Source organism: Odocoileus virginianus, chromosome 23, assembly GCF_023699985.2.
Source record: "Odocoileus virginianus isolate 20LAN1187 ecotype Illinois chromosome 23, Ovbor_1.2, whole genome shotgun sequence".
NCBI lineage: Eukaryota > Metazoa > Chordata > Mammalia > Artiodactyla > Cervidae > Odocoileus > Odocoileus virginianus.
In genome coordinates, this window is record NC_069696.1 from 49,518,676 (window position 1) to 49,537,212 (window position 18,537).

The following is an 18,537-nucleotide window of genomic DNA, read 5'->3' on the forward strand; positions in this document are numbered from 1 at the left end:
TTATGCACTATCTGTACGCCTTCTTTTGTTTGAGAGTCTGTTTAAATCTTTTACCTATTTAATTAATGAGATGTCTTACTTTTGAGTTGTAAGAGTTCCTTATATATTGTAGATACAAGTCTTTTTTCAGATATATGTTTGTAAATATTTTCTGCCAGTCTGTGGCTTGTTTTGTAGAAATAGTATATTTTGATGCACAGAGTATTTAATTTTGATGAAATATAATTTGTTGATTTTTTTCTTTTTTGGTTTGTGAATTTTTTGTTGTGTTATAGAAATCTTTACCAAGCTCAGTCTTTTTCTCCAGCATTTTCTTAGAGAAGTTTTATAGTTTCTGTTCTTATAGTCTGCAATCCATTTAGAGTTAATTTGTTATTTGTGGTGTGATAAAGTATCAAAGTTCTTTTTTCCTTCTCTTTGCATATTGCTAAACAGTTGCTCTTACACAATTTATTGAAAATACTGCCTTTTTCTCACTGAATTGATATTGTACCTTTTTTGAAAATCAGCTGACTATAAACTTGAGTCTGTTTCAGGACTGTTTTGTTCCACTGATTATTTGTCTTTATTTCAATATCAGACTGTTTTGATTAATGTAGCTTTTAAATAAGCTTGAAATTGGTAGGACAAGGCCTCCAACTTGATTTATCCTTTTCAGAGTTATTTTGACATGCTAGTTTTTTTGCATTTTCATGTAAATTTTAGAATCTGCTTGTCATTCCTACCAAAAAGTCTGCTGGATACTTGCTTGGGAGCCATAATTCTGTGTGGGGAGAACCGACATCTAAACAATACTGTCTTCTGATCTACCTACTTGTTTTATATCTCTATATGATGTCTTGTTTAATTTCTCTCAGCAGTATCTTCTAGTTTGCAGTATATAGGTCTTATAACCCTTTGTCAGGTTTATCTCTAAAAATTTCAAACTCGTTTTACTAATGTAAATGATACCTTAAAATTTTCTGATTGTTTGTTGCTAGCATATGGAACCATAATTAACACTTCTATTGCAGTAACTTTTTATTGAGATAAACTTTCCATATGTAGCTCAATGATTTTTTAAATGAGATTTTTACTTTAGAATACTTTTAGATTTGTAGAAAAGTTCTAAGGCTAGTACAGAGTTTTCATACGTCCCCTAGCCCATCTCCTGTATTGTTAACATCTTACATTAGTATAGTACATTTACCACAATTAATGAGTAAATATTTATATAAATTGTTATTAACTATAGCCAATATTTTATTCAGATTTCCTTAGTTTTTGCCTAGTATCCTTTTTCTGTTCCAGGAACCCATTGTGGATACTATATTATATTTAATCATTATGTCTTTTTAGGCCCCTCCAGGCTGTGACAGTTTCTCAGACTTTCCTTGTGTTTCATGACTTTGAGAGTTGAGTAGTATTTGTCAGATATTTTGTTCAGTGTCTCTCCAACAAGCTTTGTCTATTTTTTCTCATAATTAGAATGGGTTATGGGGTTTTGGCAAAAACACAACAAAAGTAAAGAGCCATTTTTATTGTCAAATTAAGGGTACATATTATCAGTGTGTTTTATCATTATTTTTTTCCAGTTTTATTGAGATATAAAATTATACTGAAGTCATACAGCACTGTATGTTTAAGTTCTATAGCATAATAATTTGTTTTATGTACATGCTTCATGAAATGATGACCAAAATAAGTTTAGTAGATGTCAATCATATCACATGTATACAAAATTAAAGAATTGAAAACAATTTTGTTTGTGATGAGAACTTTTAGGATTTACTCTTTTAACGTTCATATTAATATCCAGCAGTGTTAATTATATTTATCATGTTTTACATTGCATCCTTAGTATTACTTATCTTATTACTAGAAGTTTGTACCTTTCAGTCAATTCACTCGCTCAGTCATGTCTGACTCTTTGCAACCCCATGAACCGCAGCATGCCAGGCCTCCCTGTCCGTCACCAACTCCAGGAATTTACCCAAATTCATGTCCATTGAGTTGGTGATGCCATCCAGCCATCTCATCCTCTGTCGTCCCCTTCTCCTCCTGCCCTCAGTCTTTCCCAGCATTAGGGTCTTTTCCAGTGAGTCAGCTCTTTGCATCAGGTGGCCAGAGTATTGGAGTTTCAGCTTCAGCATCAGTCCTTCCGATGAACACCCAGGACCAATCTCCTTTAGGATGGACTGATTGGATCTCCTTGCAGTCCAAGGGACTCTCAAGAGTCTTCTCCAACACCACAGTCCAAAGCCATCAATTTTTCTGCGTTCAGCTTTCTTTATAGTCCAACTCTCACACCCATACATGACTACTGGAAAAACCATAGCCTTGACTAGATGGACCTTTGTTGACAAAGTGATGTCTCTGCTTTTTAATATGCTGTCTGGGTTGGTCATAACTTTCCTTTTATACCTTTAGACTGCCTTCATCTAGTTACCCCTCCCTCTGCCCTCTGGTAACCACAAATCTCATCTCTTTTTTGTGAGTTATTTTTGAAGTGTAATGGACCCACAGCACTATGTTAGTTCCTGTTACACAATATAGTGATTCAGCATTTCTATATATTTCCTAATGATCACAGTGATAAGTCTAGTTAATCGTCTTTTCCCATACAATGATATTACATAATTATTGACTGTTCTTCCCACACTGTAGATTTCATACCCATGACTCGTTCATTTTACAAATGGAAGTTTGTACTGCTTAATCTCCCTCACCTATTTTCCTTCTTCTTTCCCTCTCCCTTCTGGCAACCACTTGTTCATTCTCTGTATCTGTTTTATGGCTGAGTAATATTCCTTTGATAAACATGTAGATTGCTTCCATATCTTGGCTCTTGTAAATAATGCTGCAGTGAACATAGGGGAACGTATATCTTTTCTAAATAGTGTTTCAGTTTCCTTTGGATAAATATCCAGGAGTGGAATTGCTGGATTGTGTGATAGCTCCTGGTGGCTCAGATGGTAAAGAGATTGCCAGCAATGCAGGAGACTTTGATTCTATCCCTGGGTTGGGAAGATCCCCTGGAGGAGGGAATGGCAGCCCATTCTAATATTCTTGCCTAGAGAATTCCATGGACAGAGGAACCTGGCCATCTACAGTCCATGGGTTGCAAAAAGTCAGACATGATTGAGCGACTCTGTTTTTAATTTTTGGAGGAGCCTCCCTACTGTTTTCCATTGTGGCTGTACCCATTTACAGCCCCACTAACAGTCCATGAGGGTTCCCTTTTCTACACATCTTTGTTAATACTTATTCTTTGTGGTTTTTCTGATAATATCCAGTCTTACAGATGTGAGGTGTTTTCTCATTTCTGTTTTAATTTGCATTTCCCTCATGATTACTGATGTTGAGCATTTTTTCAGATGCCTTTTGATCATCTGTCTGCCTTCTTTGGGAAAATATCCAGGTCTTCTGACCTTTTTTTTTAATGTTTGAATTCTTTATTTTGTGTTTTAACCCTTTGTTGGATATACTGTTTACAGATATCTTCTCTCATCCAGTAGGTGACTTTATTTGTTGATAGTTTCTTTCACTGTATAAAAGCTTTTTAATTTGATATAGTCTCATTGTTTATTTTTGCCTGAAGAGATATGTAAATATATCCAAAAATATATTACTAAGACCAGTATCAAAGAGCATACTGCCTATGTGTTATTATAGAAGTTTTGGTTTCTGTTCTTATATTTGTCTTTATTAATCTGTTTTAAATTTATTTTTGTGCATGGTGTGAGAAATTAGTACAATTTGATTCCTTTGCATGCAGCTGTCCAGTTTTACCAACATCATTTATTAAGGAGTCTGTCTTTTCCACATTGTATATTCTTGCCTCTTTTGTTGTAGATTAGTTGCCTATACAAGTGTGGGCTCATTCCTGAACTCTGTTCTTTTCCATTGATATATGTGTCTGTGTTTGTGCCAGTACTGTACTGTTTTGATTATTGTAGCTTTGTAAAGTAGTTTGAAATCAGGAAGTGTGATACTTCCAACTTTGTTCTTTCTCAAGATTATTTTGGCTCTCTGAGGTCTTTTTGTTTTTATACAAATTGTAAAATTGTGTCTAGTCCTGTGAAAAATACTGTTGGTAATTTGTTAGGGATTGTGTTGAATCTGTAGATTGCCTTGAATAGTATGGTCATTTTAACAATATTGATTCTTCCAATTTAAGAACACATTATATCTTTACATTTGTTTGTGTCTTCACTTTCTTTTGTCATTGTCTTATAGTTTTCGGAGGACATGTCTTTTGGCTCCTCAGATGGGCTTATTCCGAAGTATTTTATTCTTTTTTAATGCAGTGGTAAATGGGATTGTTTCCTTAATTTCTCACTCTGATAGTTTGTTAGTGTATAGAGATACAATAATATATGCATGTTATTTTGTATCCTACAAATTTACTGAATTCATCAGTGAGTTCTAGTAGTTTTTTCTTGGTGTCTTTGGGATTTTTATGTATAGTACCGTGTCATTTGCAAGTAGTGACAGTTTTACTTCTTCCTTTCCAATTTTGTTCCTTTTATTCATTTATTTTTCTTGTCTGATTTCTGTGCCTAAGACTTCCAATACTATAAAAAAGTGACAAGTGTGGGAATCCTTGTCTTGTTCCTGATCTTAGAGGAAATGCTTTCAGCTTTTTACTATTAAGTATAATGTAGCTGTGGATTTGTCATATATGGCCTTTATTATGTTGACCTGTGTTCGTCTATACCCACTTTGTTGAGAGTTTTTATCATAAATAATTGTTCAATTTTATCAAAAGCTATATCTGTTGAGATGATCATATGATTTATTCTTCAGTTAATATGGTGTATCACATTGATTGTTTTGTGGCTTTTGAGTCATTCTTGCATCCCTGGGACAAATGCCACTCAGTCATGCTGTGTGATACTTTTAATGTATTATTGAATTTGGTTTGCTAATAATTCTCTAGAGGAGTATTGCGTCTTTATTCATCAATGATCTTGGTCTGGAATTTTCTTTTTTTGTGATGTCTTTGTCTGGTGTTGCTATCAGGGTGATGCAGGCCTCGTAGAATGAGTTTGGAAGTATTTCTTCCTCTGCATTTTTTGGGAATAATTTGAGTGAGATAGGTGTTAACTCTTCCTCTAGCTGGTAGAATTCAGCTTTGAAGCCCTCTGGTTCTGGACTTCTGTTTGTTGGGAGTTTTTGAAATTATTTAATTCACTTTTACTATTGATAATTGGTCATGTTTTCTATTTCTTTCTGATTCAGTCTTTGAAAATTATACATTTCTAGGAATTTGTCATTTCTTCTAGGCTGTCCATTTTATTGACATATTTGCTGATAGTAATCTCTTATGATCTTTTGTATTTCTGTGGTGTCAGTTGTAACTTCTTTTTCATTTCTGATTTTATTGATGTGGGCCCTTCTTTTTTTTCTTGAAGAGTCTGCCTACAAGTTTGTCAGTTTTGTTTAAATTTTCAAATAACCAACTCTTTGTTCTTTTATCTTTTCTATTTTTTCTATTTATTTCTGCTCTGATCTTTATGATTTTTTCCCTTCTACCAACTTTGGGTTTTGTTTGTTCTTCTTTTTTTAGTTTCACGAATTTTTTTGTTTCCTGACATAAGCTTGTATTGCTGTCAACTTCCCTCTTGTTACTGCTTTTGCTTAGTCTGTAGATTTTGGGTCACCATGTTTTCCTTTTCATTTGTCTCTAGGTTATTTTTAAATTTCCTCTTTGACTTCTTCAGTGGCTCGTTGGTTGTTGAGAGCATATTGTTTACCCTCCACATGTTTGTGCTTTTTGTTCTTTTTTTTCCCCCCTTGTAGTTGATGTTTAGTCTTATAGTGTTGTGGTTGAAAATGATGCTTAATGTTTTCAATCTTCTGAAATTTTTTTTTTTCCATTTATTTTTATTAGTTGGAGGCTAATTACTTTACATCATTGCAGTGGTTTTTGTCATACATTGAAATGAATTAGCCATGGATTTACATGTATTCCCCATCCCGGTAATCTTCTGAAATTTAATGAAACTTGTATTATAATCTATTGTGTGATCTGTCCTAAAGAATGTTCCATGTGTACTTGAAAAGAATTTGTATTCTGCTGCTTTTAGATGGAATGCTCTATAAATATCAATCAACTTCATGTGGTCTAATGTGTCATTTAGGACCAGTGTTTTCGTATTGATTATGTGTCAGAATCATCTGTCCATTGATATAAGTAGGGTGTTAAAATCCCTTTCTGTTTTTGTGTTACTGTCCTTCTCTTCCTCTATGTCTGTTACTATTTGCTTACGTATTTAGATTTTCTTGTTTGGTGTGCATGCTGTTGCTTCAGTCATGTCCAACTCTTTGTGACCGTATGGACTGTAACCCACCAGGCTCCTCTGTCTATGGGATTCTCTAGGTAAGAATACTGGAATGGGTTGCCATGCCCTCTTCCAGGGTCCCCCTAACCCAGGGATTGAACCCGTGTTTCCTGTGTCTCCTGCAGTGGCAGATGGATTCTTTACCACTAGCACCACCTGGGAAGCCCATGTTGGGTGCATATATATATGTTTACAATTGTTGCATCTTCAACTTGGATTGATCCTTTGATCACTATGTAGTTCCTTCTTTGTCTCTTGTTACAGTCTTTGTATTAAAGTATAGTTTTCCTGATATAATTATTACTACTCTGGCTTTCTTTTGATTTCCATGCATAGAATTATCTTCTTTCATTCTCTTCACCTTCAGTCTGTTTGTGTTTTTAGATCTCTTATTGGTGATGTTGCATTGATCACCTGATTGATACAGTGTTTGTCAGGTTATCTACTATAAAATTACTCTATTCCTCACTTCCATACCGTATATTTTGGAAGGAAGGAAGTACTATATGCAGCTAACACAAACTGAGTGAGGAGTTCTGCTCCACTTCCCTAAGGTTGGAATATCTTATAAGCTGTTTAAAATTTTTCTGTGCAAGAGGTTTATCTATTTTCTCCCAGTTATTTACTTATTCAGTCATGCATTTTTATCTGTGTAGACTCACATATATTTATTTTATACTTTGAGTTATAATCCAATAAATTGTATTTTGTTGCCCAGATTTGTCCAGCTTTGGCCACTGGGAGTCTTTCTTGTGTCTTCAATTCATTTTATTTTTTTGTGTTAGTCTTATATCTTGTAACCTTGCCAAACTCATTTATTAGTTCTGGTAGTTTGGGTTTGTTTTTGTCCTAAGATTCATAGGATTTTCTACATAGATAATAATGTCATCTGGGAAAAAAAAGTTTTATTTCTAAACTGAATGCCTTTTATTTTTATTATTTTAAAATTATTTTTTGTTTTTATTTTTTGCCTTCCTATATCAGCTAGAACCTCTAATACAGTGTTGAATAAAAGTATTGAGAGCAGACCTCCTTGTCTCTGTATTAGGGAAAAAGCATTGTAGTCTCTCATCATAAAGTATGAACTCTAGGGTTTTTGTACAAGTTCTTTGTAGTTTTGGGGAAGTTCTGTTCAGTTCCTCGTTTATTGAGAGTTATATGTCCATTCGTGGTGTTAACTTTGTCAAATGCTTTTTTATGCCTCTACTGAGATCATCCTGTAGTCTTCCTTTCCGTGTGGTGGATTGTGTTAATTGATTTTGAGTGTTAAACCAGTCTTCACTACTGGCATGACTGCCTGGTCATGATGCACACCTTCCTTACACATGGTTTGATTCACTGTGGGTCATAGTTTGCTTTGTGCAGTCAGTATTGTTGATGGCCGTTGTTAAAGAAGGAAATAGAGTGGAAAATTTCAGACTGTATTAAACTTTACTTCAAGAAATAATTTGTTTTGTATGTGTATGTACTGTAGTTCATATCCAAAATTTTGAAACCAACTAATTTACTTTTTGAGCCTGAAGATGAGGCAAAAGTGGGGCAAGAAGGCAACTAGCCTTAATAGGAGGGTGCCTGGTTAAAGAGGATACAGCTGGGGTGGAAAAATGGTATTGGGGAAGGTACCTGGCACTGGTGGCAAAGAACCTGCCTGCCAGTGCAGGAGACATAAGAAACGTGGGTTTGATCCCTGGGTTGGGAAGATCCCTGGAGGAGAGCATGCTAACACACTCTAGTATTCTTGATGGAGAATCCCAGGGGTGGAGCAGCCTGGTGTGGGATGCAGCCCAGAGGGTTGCAAAGAGTTGGACAAGACTGAAGCGACTTGGCATGCACACAAGGCAGAAATGGAATAGGGGTTTCTTTAGAAAAGCCTCATTTATTTCTTAGTTTTGATTAGAGAAATCTTTTTTAAAATATTTCTATTTATTCATTTGCCTGTGCCGGATCTTAGTTGCGGCACACATGATCTTTGACCTTCGTCGCAGCATGCAGTATCTTTAGTTGCATCATGTAGGAACTAGTTTTCCAACCAGGAATTGAACCCAGGCCCCCTGCATTGGGAGTGTGGAGTCTTAGCTACTGGACCACCGTGGAAATCCCAATTGGAGAAATCTTTATGGCTGCCTGATGAAGCTCATGGTCTGTGAAAGGATGTAATTAGGTGAAGATTCACAGCTTAATGATCTTAGCCAAAGGACTTGGCAGACTATCAGATTTTGGGAGCATGCTCCAATAGCATGCTTTCTCGTACAATTTTACCATATGGTCTTAAGGTACTCTTCTAGAAATATTATTTTTAATAAAGTCAGGCAGAAGCTATTGTTAGATTTGCTTACATAAAAATTTTGATTCTTATAATATCTTTTCATATGCACTGAGAATGTAATTTTTGTATGGACACACAGTCTTGAGATACTAGTTAGTGATTTCAGTTACTGGTTTGTTTCAGGATTCTAGCTGGGCCCAATTGGAGAGACTGGAATAATGATGGGGGAAGAATCTTTATGGTATCTTTTAAGTTTTAAAATGTTGGATTTGTGTTTCTCAGTCATCATTTTTATTATTTGTCAGCTTGGTTCTAATGTAGTGTTTTAGTTTTAAATCTCTGAAGGAAGAAATATGATTAAAGAATCTAAATGCCTTGTCATTCGCTAGATCAAATCAGCTGTAACCAAGGATGTATGTTAACATGTCTTAGAGCTGTACGTTTTCCCTGTCTTTATAGCCTTTGAGTGGAATCACTGGTAACTGGGCAGGCACCCTAGGAGGTATTTATTATTAATAAGTTAATTTAAAAATAAGTTAATTAAGTCAAACGCAATGGTATTGAAGTAATTTATTTTCTGGATGGTTAAAATTAATCCTGTTGCTTTAAAGCAATGGTTCTTTGCCATTTTGGTGTTCAAAAACCCCTTTGAAGCCTATCCAAGAACTTCAGTTAGTGCCTGCTTAAAACTTTTAAATTATACAATTCAACATGCGTTGTTAAATTACCTGTAAAATCTAGTTTTTCACGCATGGAATACCAGAATTAAAATGATTATTTCTAATTATAGCTGTTATTTAAGAAAAATATTATTAAGTAACATAGCCGCTTCCTAAGTTTAGAAAAATAGTAGGCATTGATGTGAATCTCTAATAACATGTACTATAATAGGAACCATAGAAACTTTCAGGACAAGGTGAATAAAATTCAAGAAATGTGTATTAGGTGATGAAGTTTTAAAAGAATGTCCCAGGATTTGTTATCTGAATGTGAAGAGGTAATTGTGGAAGAAGGTAAGTAGTTCAGAGAAGTCTTTATAAACGATGTTCTAAGATGTTTTTAACAGTAAAATTTTATGATTCTACCCCCAAATAGTATAGTTAACCTAGAGATAGTTCATTTCATAAATCTGTTTCAGTTTACTTTAGCAAATAATTTATAATCTTTTTTTAAGTATAGCTATCAAATGGATCTGATGAAATTTCAAATAAATCATGACTAAAATTTACAGTAACATTAGATATAAAATTTATACTTCTGTTTTATCCTAAATATTTACCTTGCACAGTGCTTTATACATAATTTAAACTCTCATTGTGTATTAATTGTAAAATGTATAATATAAATCAAACCTATCCTGTCCATTTGCCTGGAAATTTTATTCCTTTACTTAGCTATTTTGTTGTTAATAATGAAAAAAATAGTAAGTTTATTTTCATGTAATATATGTAATTAAAGATTTTGAATGAAATAGAAGCTAGCTTACATGTATTAAGTTAGCTTTAAAATTGGTATATTGTTAAAAATATAAAATTAACCAGTAAAATATATACATTCACCTTTAAATTTTATTTCATATAATACCAATGTTAAAATAACACATGCTTATTTTAAAATAAATCTCTTTACATGGCATAATATACATAGTAATGGGACATACTGCTGTGTTCCTAATTTTAAAAATAAAATCAGTAAGAATTGCGTCAATTTTATCTTTATTATATTTTGACTTTCTTCTCTGCATTTGTTATGATTTTGACATTTTCAGGTCGGTCAGTCTTCTTTTTTATCCTCACTTTAAGTCTGTGATGTATCTACTTTAGTTTTATATAGATTTTGTGCTTCTGATTTCCCACCTCTCCCTCATCTCTACCAAATAGTTATTCAGAAATTTAATTCATTGACTTAGAGATATACCATTTTTTAAAACGTTTGGTTTAAAATGTTTATATACCTTTTAGAGATTTAAATGAGTCTTTAGTGAACTAAAGAGGTTTATTTCAGATAATAATTGATTCTCTTTAGGATCAGGCCCTGTATTATAACCCTGCTCAATTATAATTTTTAGTAGAATAATACAATTATCTGGAGACTTCACAGGGCAATTTAGTCTGAAGAGCTTATAGCAAGACTTGGACAAAGCGTAGGTAGAGGCATAGCTCTCCCATGCCTTGGTGTTATTTTGTGGGTTTTTGTTCCTTTGTTTTCCTAGCATACACTTAAAGTGTATTTTTCCTCTATCAATTAGTTATAAGAAATGTGACTGAGGAAACATTCTCCTGTCTCTGTTTTTGGAAGGAACATAATTATATTAACAAATGATTGGGAAACATTTGTTTAAAATGGAAACATGTAAATTAAAGCCTCACATATGAATAATAGCAGAGAAATAATTTGATGTGTCTGTGGCCTACCTAGTATAAGAAACCAACTTTCTAATAGCTGTGGATGTGACAGCATTATATCTTCAGCTTCCTCTTTAAAATATTTTAATAGATGAGCAATATTGACACGTTTAAAGTACTATTTGGATAAAGTTGAACTTTATTTTTTGGCCCTGTTGCTTGTGGGATAGTAGTTCCCTGACTGGGGATCAAATTCTTGTGTCCTCAGCGCTGAAAGTGCATAACCCTAACCACTGAACCACCAGGAAATTCCTAAGCCTGAACCTTTGTTATTGCTCCAGTTAAAAAGCTATAATCAGTGCCTTCGTAAGTTTTTTTATTTAAACAAATTTTTAAAATTAATTCATGGCTGTGCATGATCTCCCTTGCTGTGCCCGGGCTTTCTCTAGTTGCAGTGAGTAGGGGCTACTCTCTAGTTGCAGTGCTCAGGTTTCTCATTGGAGTGATTTCTCTTGTTGCAGAGCGTCAGCTCTAGAGCTCAGTAATTGTGGCACATGGCCTTTGTTGCCCCACAGCACGTGGAATCTTCCCAGACCAGGAGTCAAACCCGTGTCCCCTGCATTGCATTGGCAGGCAGATTCTTAACCACTGGGCCACCAGAGAACTTCCGTGCCTTTGTAATTTAACCTCAGTGAAAAGCAGGGCAGGAGGGAGAAGACTCTTAATTCAATGTCTGTTTTGTACCCAATACTTTATATATTATCTTTAATCCTCACTGAACTCTTTTGAGGTTGGTGTTATTTTCTCCACTTTACAGATGAGCAAATTCAGGCAGAGAGGTATCACAGCAGGTAGCCTAACTAGAGTTCACATTTGTTTGTCTGACATTAAGGTCCACGCTCTTTGCATGTGTTGTCCCTTTGGTATGAACTAAATTGGAAATTGGATTTCTTGTGAATAACATGTTTTAATCATTCCATCTACCACTTTTGCTTGTCTTATCTTTTTGGGTTTCTATTGAAGTTTTGTCTTTATCAAAGTTATATATACTTCTTATAAAATACTAAACCATACAGAAAAGTATAAAGATGAAGAAATCTAAAATCTCACCAATCATAGGTACTATTGATTTGAGATTTTATAATGCATTTTTTATATAATTGGAATCACAGTATATAATTTTGAACCTTGAATTTTCATCACGCAGTATAGTGTAACCACTTCTTTATAGAATTGGCAACATGTACTACTTGATACCATCTTCCCAGATGGTGCTAGTGGTACAGAATCTGCCTGCTGGTGAAAGAGACACAAGATACATGGGTTTGATTCCTGAGTCGGGAAGGAACCCTGGAGTAGGAAATGGCAACCTGTTCCAGTTTTCTTGCCTGGGAAATTCCACAGAGAGAAGAGCCAGGTGGGCTGTATTGTCCACGGGGTGCAAAGAGGTGGACATGGCAGAGCTGTGCACATGTGTGCACATGCACACACACACACACACACAACTTGGTATATATGTAGGCATAACATATCACAATTAAAGGCATTATTATGAATATTTAGGTGCTTTTTTCCTTCTGTAAATACCACTGAGGTGAACATTCCTGTACCATAGCCAGTTAAGATGTTGCCTGATTTCTCCACTAACGACTCCTCCCTGCCCAACACTAAAGATATATAGTCAGATGTTGGTATTTATGAGTTACTCAGATTAGTTTTTGTTCATCTGTCCATTTGTCCTTTCTTCCTATCTTCCCCTTCAGTATGGTTACAGTATTTTTCTTTTTTAATACAGTTAGGTTCATTTTTTTCAAGTTACTTTCAGTTTTAGGTGTTTTCCTCTTCACATTCCTTCTTATTTTACTTTTTACACATGTAAAATATTAACATGCTTTTCAGAAACCAAAACTTTTCAAAGCCAGCTTGTCTTGTGTACTCCATCTGCTGTCTTCTAGTCAAGGATTTTGTTATATCAAGTGTCTGCCCATCAGTAGTTTTCTTTTTTCTGCATCATTGTTGTCCACATACAGGCCTGCTGAATTTTCTCCCACCTAAAAAAGCAAAACTGATTTCTCTCCTACCTCACTGTCCCTTCCTTCTTAGGGTTCCTTGGCCTCTTAGTGGTCTTTGACCACAGTCTTTGAGCCATTTCATTTTTTTGGTCTCTATCTTGTAAACGTACATATATAACATTGGAGATTATTAAATTTGTAGCTACTGAATAAGATTTCAATATCTGACCTAATTGGTATCTTCTCGGATATCTGATAAGCATCTCTTAATTAAACTACTCTAAGCCTAAATTCTGATCCTTTATCCCAAACTTACTTCTCCGTCTCTAACCCAGTAATTGGTGACTCTATCCTTCTCTCTGCTCAGACCAAAAACCTTGGAGCCATCCTTGCCTTCAGTCTGTATTATCAAATCCTGTTGTTTTAACTTCAAAGTATGTCCTGAATTGTTTCCTTCTTACCACTTCCTACTCTTCCAACTTGATCCAAGGCAACATCTTCTGTTACCTGTATTATTGTAATAGTTTCCTGTCTGGGCTCACTGTTTCTGTCCATGTACCTCTTTCATCTCTTCTCAATAGAGTGATCCTTTAAAAAATTGTTCTCTTATCCTATCCTAGTCAAAACCATCTCCAGTCATTCTCATTTGTACCCAGAGTAAAATCCAAAGTCCTTAGAGTGGCTTAAAAGGCCCCAGATGATCTGGCCCCGGTTATTTCTCTGACTTCATCTCTTTTCGTTTTTGCCCTTGTTCATCTCCTACAGCTACAGTGGCCTTTTTGCTCTTTCTCAGACCTGGATGTTCTTTCCTCAAGTTTTTTTCCTTAGCTTTAACTCTGCCTAGAGTATTCTTCCTCTAGATATTTGCATAGCTAGCTCCTTGGTTTTCTTCAGATCTTTGCCCATATGTTACCTTTTTAATGAGGCGTTTCCTGTCCACTCTTAAAAATGAAAAGATCCTTTGCTTGCACCTCCTATGTTATTTTTGCTTTGTTTTTTCCTCCATAGTTATCAGACTCTGACTTGTTATATATTTAACTTTGTAGATATTGGTTAAAATTTATTGAATGAATGAATGTGTAATCAGCACTCTCTTTGTCCTTCAAGAGTTATCCATTTTTCTTGCTACATTCCAGATGCTGATCTCTATTCTACTTTATACTCTCTCCTGCCTCAGAACCTTTGTATGTTTTATTCCCTCTACTTGGAAAACTCTTTCCTGCCCCCTTCTTTTTCTGGCCTAGTTAACTTCTACTGCTCATCCTTTAGATATCAGCTCAGAAGTCCCTATTTCAAAGAACCTCTGGATTAAGACCCCTGCTGTATTCACTCTTAGTCGTGCTCTTTGATCTCTCTCACCAACTAAACTGAGCACTTCACAAAGGCCAGAACCTTGAGTATGCTGCCTGCCAGTGTATGTGTCTGAATAGTGAATCCTCAGTAAGTGTTGAGTTGCCCAAAAAGTTCGTTCAGATTTTTTCGTTTGGCCAACCCAATACTTATTGAATTAGCTCCCTTCAAGCACTGATACTCAGCCTTGAGGCAATGATACGTCATTCCTATGTGCTTAGAAATGGCAGCCTATCAGGAAACTTTGTATTTTCAAATCAAACATGATTGGTGGTAAGTTTGAAATGACTTGGCATTATTGATCAACTCTGAGTTAAATATGAACTTTATATTGACTAAATCAATGCATTGACATCTTGTGAGAAGATACGAATCCAGATAAGATCTGACTCAAGAAATTCTGGTTTAGAGTCAATGCAGAAGAATGTGCATATTGATTCTTATGGTGTGTAGGGCATGTAAATAACCTAGTTCATTTTGTTACTTTAATATTTAATATCAAAAAAGGGTAGAAGACTGGCTAATAACTTTTTTGTTAGCTAGTAGTTAACTTTGTCAATAGTTTCACTTTTGAAAAAGTAAAGCTGGGTAAAGTTAGCAATTTTTTAATCTTTCAGGGTTGTGTTAAGAATTAATACATATGAAAGTACTTTAAAGTGCATGTGTAATTTATTGTTGTTACTATTAGCATCTTTATTGGTTGTGACATTGGGCAAACAAGTTGGTTTCTCATTATATTTACTCTTGTAAAAAGTGGGAATAAAAGTAGTATTGACTCTAATGGGTTATCCTGAGAATCAGTAATGCATGCACTCAAAGAGAAGAGCTGCTACCAGTAAACCCTTGGAAAATGTTTGCTGTTTTTCTGTTATTATTTTCAGTCTCTTCTTTTAAGTTTAAGAACTTTCCTTTTAAAATCATTGTAGAGAATCTGCATTGTTTAATTAAAATTCAGAGTCAAATCTTTAATGTGACTTTTGGCACTTTCATTAAATACTTGGTGTGATGAATGGCGGCAGTGTTGGCATCTGCTGCTGCTTCTACTTCTGAAGAGTTATATCTCATTTCCTTTGTGATGGAATTCCAGCTGAGCTATTTCAAATCCTAAAAGATGATGCTGTTAAAAGTGCTGTACTCAATATGCCAGCAAATTTGGAAAACTCAGCAGTGGCCACATGACTGGAAAAGGTCAGTTTTCTACTTCTGCTCCACTGACTACGCTAAAGCCTTTGACCGTGTGGATTACAACAAACTGTGGAAAATTCTTAAAGAGATGGTAACACCAGACCACCTTACATGTCCCTGAGAAGCCTATATGCAGGACAGGAAGCAATAGTTAGAATCAGACATGGAACAACGGACTGGTTCAAATTTGGGAAAGGAGTAGGTCAAGGCTGTATATTGTCACCCTGCTTATTTAACTTATACGGAGTATATCATGCAAAATGCTGGACTAGATGACTCACAAGCTAGAATCAAGATTGCCAGACAGCAAGGAGTTTAAACCAATCAGTCCTAAAGGAAAGCAATCCTGAATATTCATTGGAAAGACTGATTCTGAAGCTGAAGTTCTGATAATTTGGCCACCTGATGCGAAGGGCTGAATTATTTGAAAAGACCCTGATGCTGGGAAAGACTGAGGGCAAGAGGAGAAGCGGGTGACAGAGCATGAGTTGGTTGGATGGCATCACCGACTCGATGGACATGAGTTTGAGCAAACTCTGGAAGATAGTGAAGGACAGGGAAGCCTGGTGTGCTGCAGTCCATGGGGTTGCGAAGAGTTGGACTTAGTGACTGAACAACAACAGTGTTTCCTTACCTCACTTGTGGATTGGTTAGTAAAATAAGAATATTCACTTCTGTGATGTTATCTATAGCAAAGTAAAATGTAGTAGAGGCTGGCTCAAATCCTTGCATAATACATGGAAAATAGTAGATACTAAGTAGTCATAAGTTTGAAAGATATTAAGAACTAGAGCTTGAATGTATCTGGTTCTAAGATATTTAAATGTATGGTGGTGGTTTAGTCACTAAGTCCTGCCCTTGTGACCCCAGTGACCTCAGTGACCCCGGAGACTGTGGCCTGTCAGGCTGCTTTGTCCATGGGATTTCCCAGGCAAGAATGCTGGAGTAGCCTGCCGTTTCCTTCTCCTGGGAATCTTCCCAGTGCATTGATTGAACCCAGGTCTCCAGCACTGCAGGCAGATTCTTTATTGCTGACCCACCAGGGAAGCCCATGTTGTTATTACATTCTTTTTTCTTACTATTTACTTATTTTGGTCTGCGCGGGGTCTTGGTTATTGTTCACAGGCTTTCTTTAGTTGCGGCGAGCAGGATCTGCTCTTCACTGTGGTGTGCCGGCTTCTCTTGCCGCAGAGCGCAGGCCTGGGTGTGCAGGCTTCAGTGGGTGCGCCGCGCGGGCTCCGGAGTGAGGGCCGAGCGGTTGTGGCGCACAGGCTTGGTGCCCTGCATCAGTGATTGAACCTGCACCCCCTTCATTGGCAGACAGATTCTTAATCACTGGACACCAGCGAAATCCACTATTACATTCTTAATGCTCTGTATATTTGCAAGAATGACTCAGCGGTACAGTAACTAACACTAAAATAAATGTCAATATGTATTCTCTTTCAGATTTACCAAAAATTTATCTCCTGACAAGATAAATCTTAGTACCCTTAAAGGAGAAGGTGAACTAAAGAATTTGGAGTTGGATGAAGAGGTGCTCCAGAACATGTTGGATTTGCCAACATGGCTTGCTATCAACAAAGTTTTTTGTAATAAAGCATCAATTAGGGTGAGTCTTTGATATCTGTGCAAGGGCATTTTCTGTTTTCATTTTATTTATTTCATCCCTATCGTTTAAAGTATATATTTTCTTTTCTGCATTATTTATTAATTTATTAATTTTGTTGAAAATTTAATATTCATATTGAAGCAATATTTATAGTTTATTAAAATAATTGTTAAGATTTGGTACATATTTAAAGTTTTCTTCATAGGACTTGTCAAATGGGACAGCTTAAATTTGTAGTAAGTAGAGTCTACTTCAAATGAAGGAATAAGGACTGATAAGTTATCTTATTCTGGACATTATACTTTTGTTTGAAATTTTGTCTCTTTTCCCCATTTGTTTCTTATTTTGAGAATTTTAAAGTTTTTTTTTTTTAATATTATTCCTGCTTATTAAAACTTAAGTTTTTTTATTATCTTTGATTCTAACCATATTATTTTGCTTCTTTGTCTTAAAGATTAGGCTTAGTTTGAGCGCCTACTCAGTAGAAATACTGCATGCTAAAATTAAAATTAAAATTGGGCTACACAGAAAAGATTGTGAAAGTTTGCTCGTAACCATCCTTTGATGGTCACCTTTAATTTTTATTTAATTTTTGTTCTATCTTCCATAAACCCAAATGTCTTCAAAAAATATTATCCTTAGTATAGAATTTATTTGAACATTATTTATTTGATATTACTTCCATTTAACATTAATGGTCTTACTTTTATGTTTGTCTTGAATATCTACAAGGAAATTGGCTGGAATTCTAGAATTTAAAAGATTATTAAATGGGCAAAACACTGATTATGCTTTGCTGGGAATTCTTAAACTATAAAATCAAAATGTATCTTCAGAACTGGAGAAAAAACCATATTATTTTTTAGATAATATTAATGTTAGTAGAACCTGAAATTTTTATTTAAAAAGATGACCAAGAAAATAAGAATAATAATCTTTTTTAAAATAAAATAGGTGCAGCTGATTTCAAGAGTATAAATGAATTGTTCAGTTTAAGTCATCTGATATAATTTGGTATGTCTATCGCTGTGTTAAGGGGTCATCTGTGTTGATTACTGTCTTAAATTATTTTTTTGATGATTCATTTTAAAGAAAAATTTTCTTTTATAGATACCATGGACAAAATTGAAAACTCATCCCATCTGTTTGGTAAGTTCTGAATTGTCTCAGAAATAATTGTTTATATTTGTGTATAACTACTCTGTTAATATTTTGTTTCTTAGAAACATAATCTTATGGCTTTGTTAGCTTTCATTCTATTTTGATAGTATTTAGTTTTTTCAGTCTTTAAATGGGAAATTTGAACTTTAAAATGAGAGGGTCTTTAAAGTTCTTCAGGTCTAGAATATTATATTTTAAGTTAATATATTTTATTGTATCTTTTAACTCTTTATTGACATACTGTGGGCTTCTTCTTTTAATAAAATTTGACCCAGATTTT

At 35.0% G+C, this 18,537-nt stretch overlaps 1 protein-coding gene across 2 annotated transcripts in view; it reads left to right on the forward strand.

Annotated features, from left to right (window-relative positions):
• The window catches only part of BLTP3B (bridge-like lipid transfer protein family member 3B), an 87,225-nt gene that overhangs the window by 17,479 nt on the left and 51,209 nt on the right, over nt 1-18,537 (forward strand). For both annotated transcript variants that reach the window (XM_020903636.2, XM_020903637.2), the window contains 2 exons: nt 16,934-17,096; nt 18,207-18,245. In XM_020903636.2, coding sequence (XP_020759295.2) covers nt 16,934-17,096; nt 18,207-18,245 — 202 coding nt within the window. The remainder of the gene's footprint in view (nt 1-16,933; nt 17,097-18,206; nt 18,246-18,537) is intronic.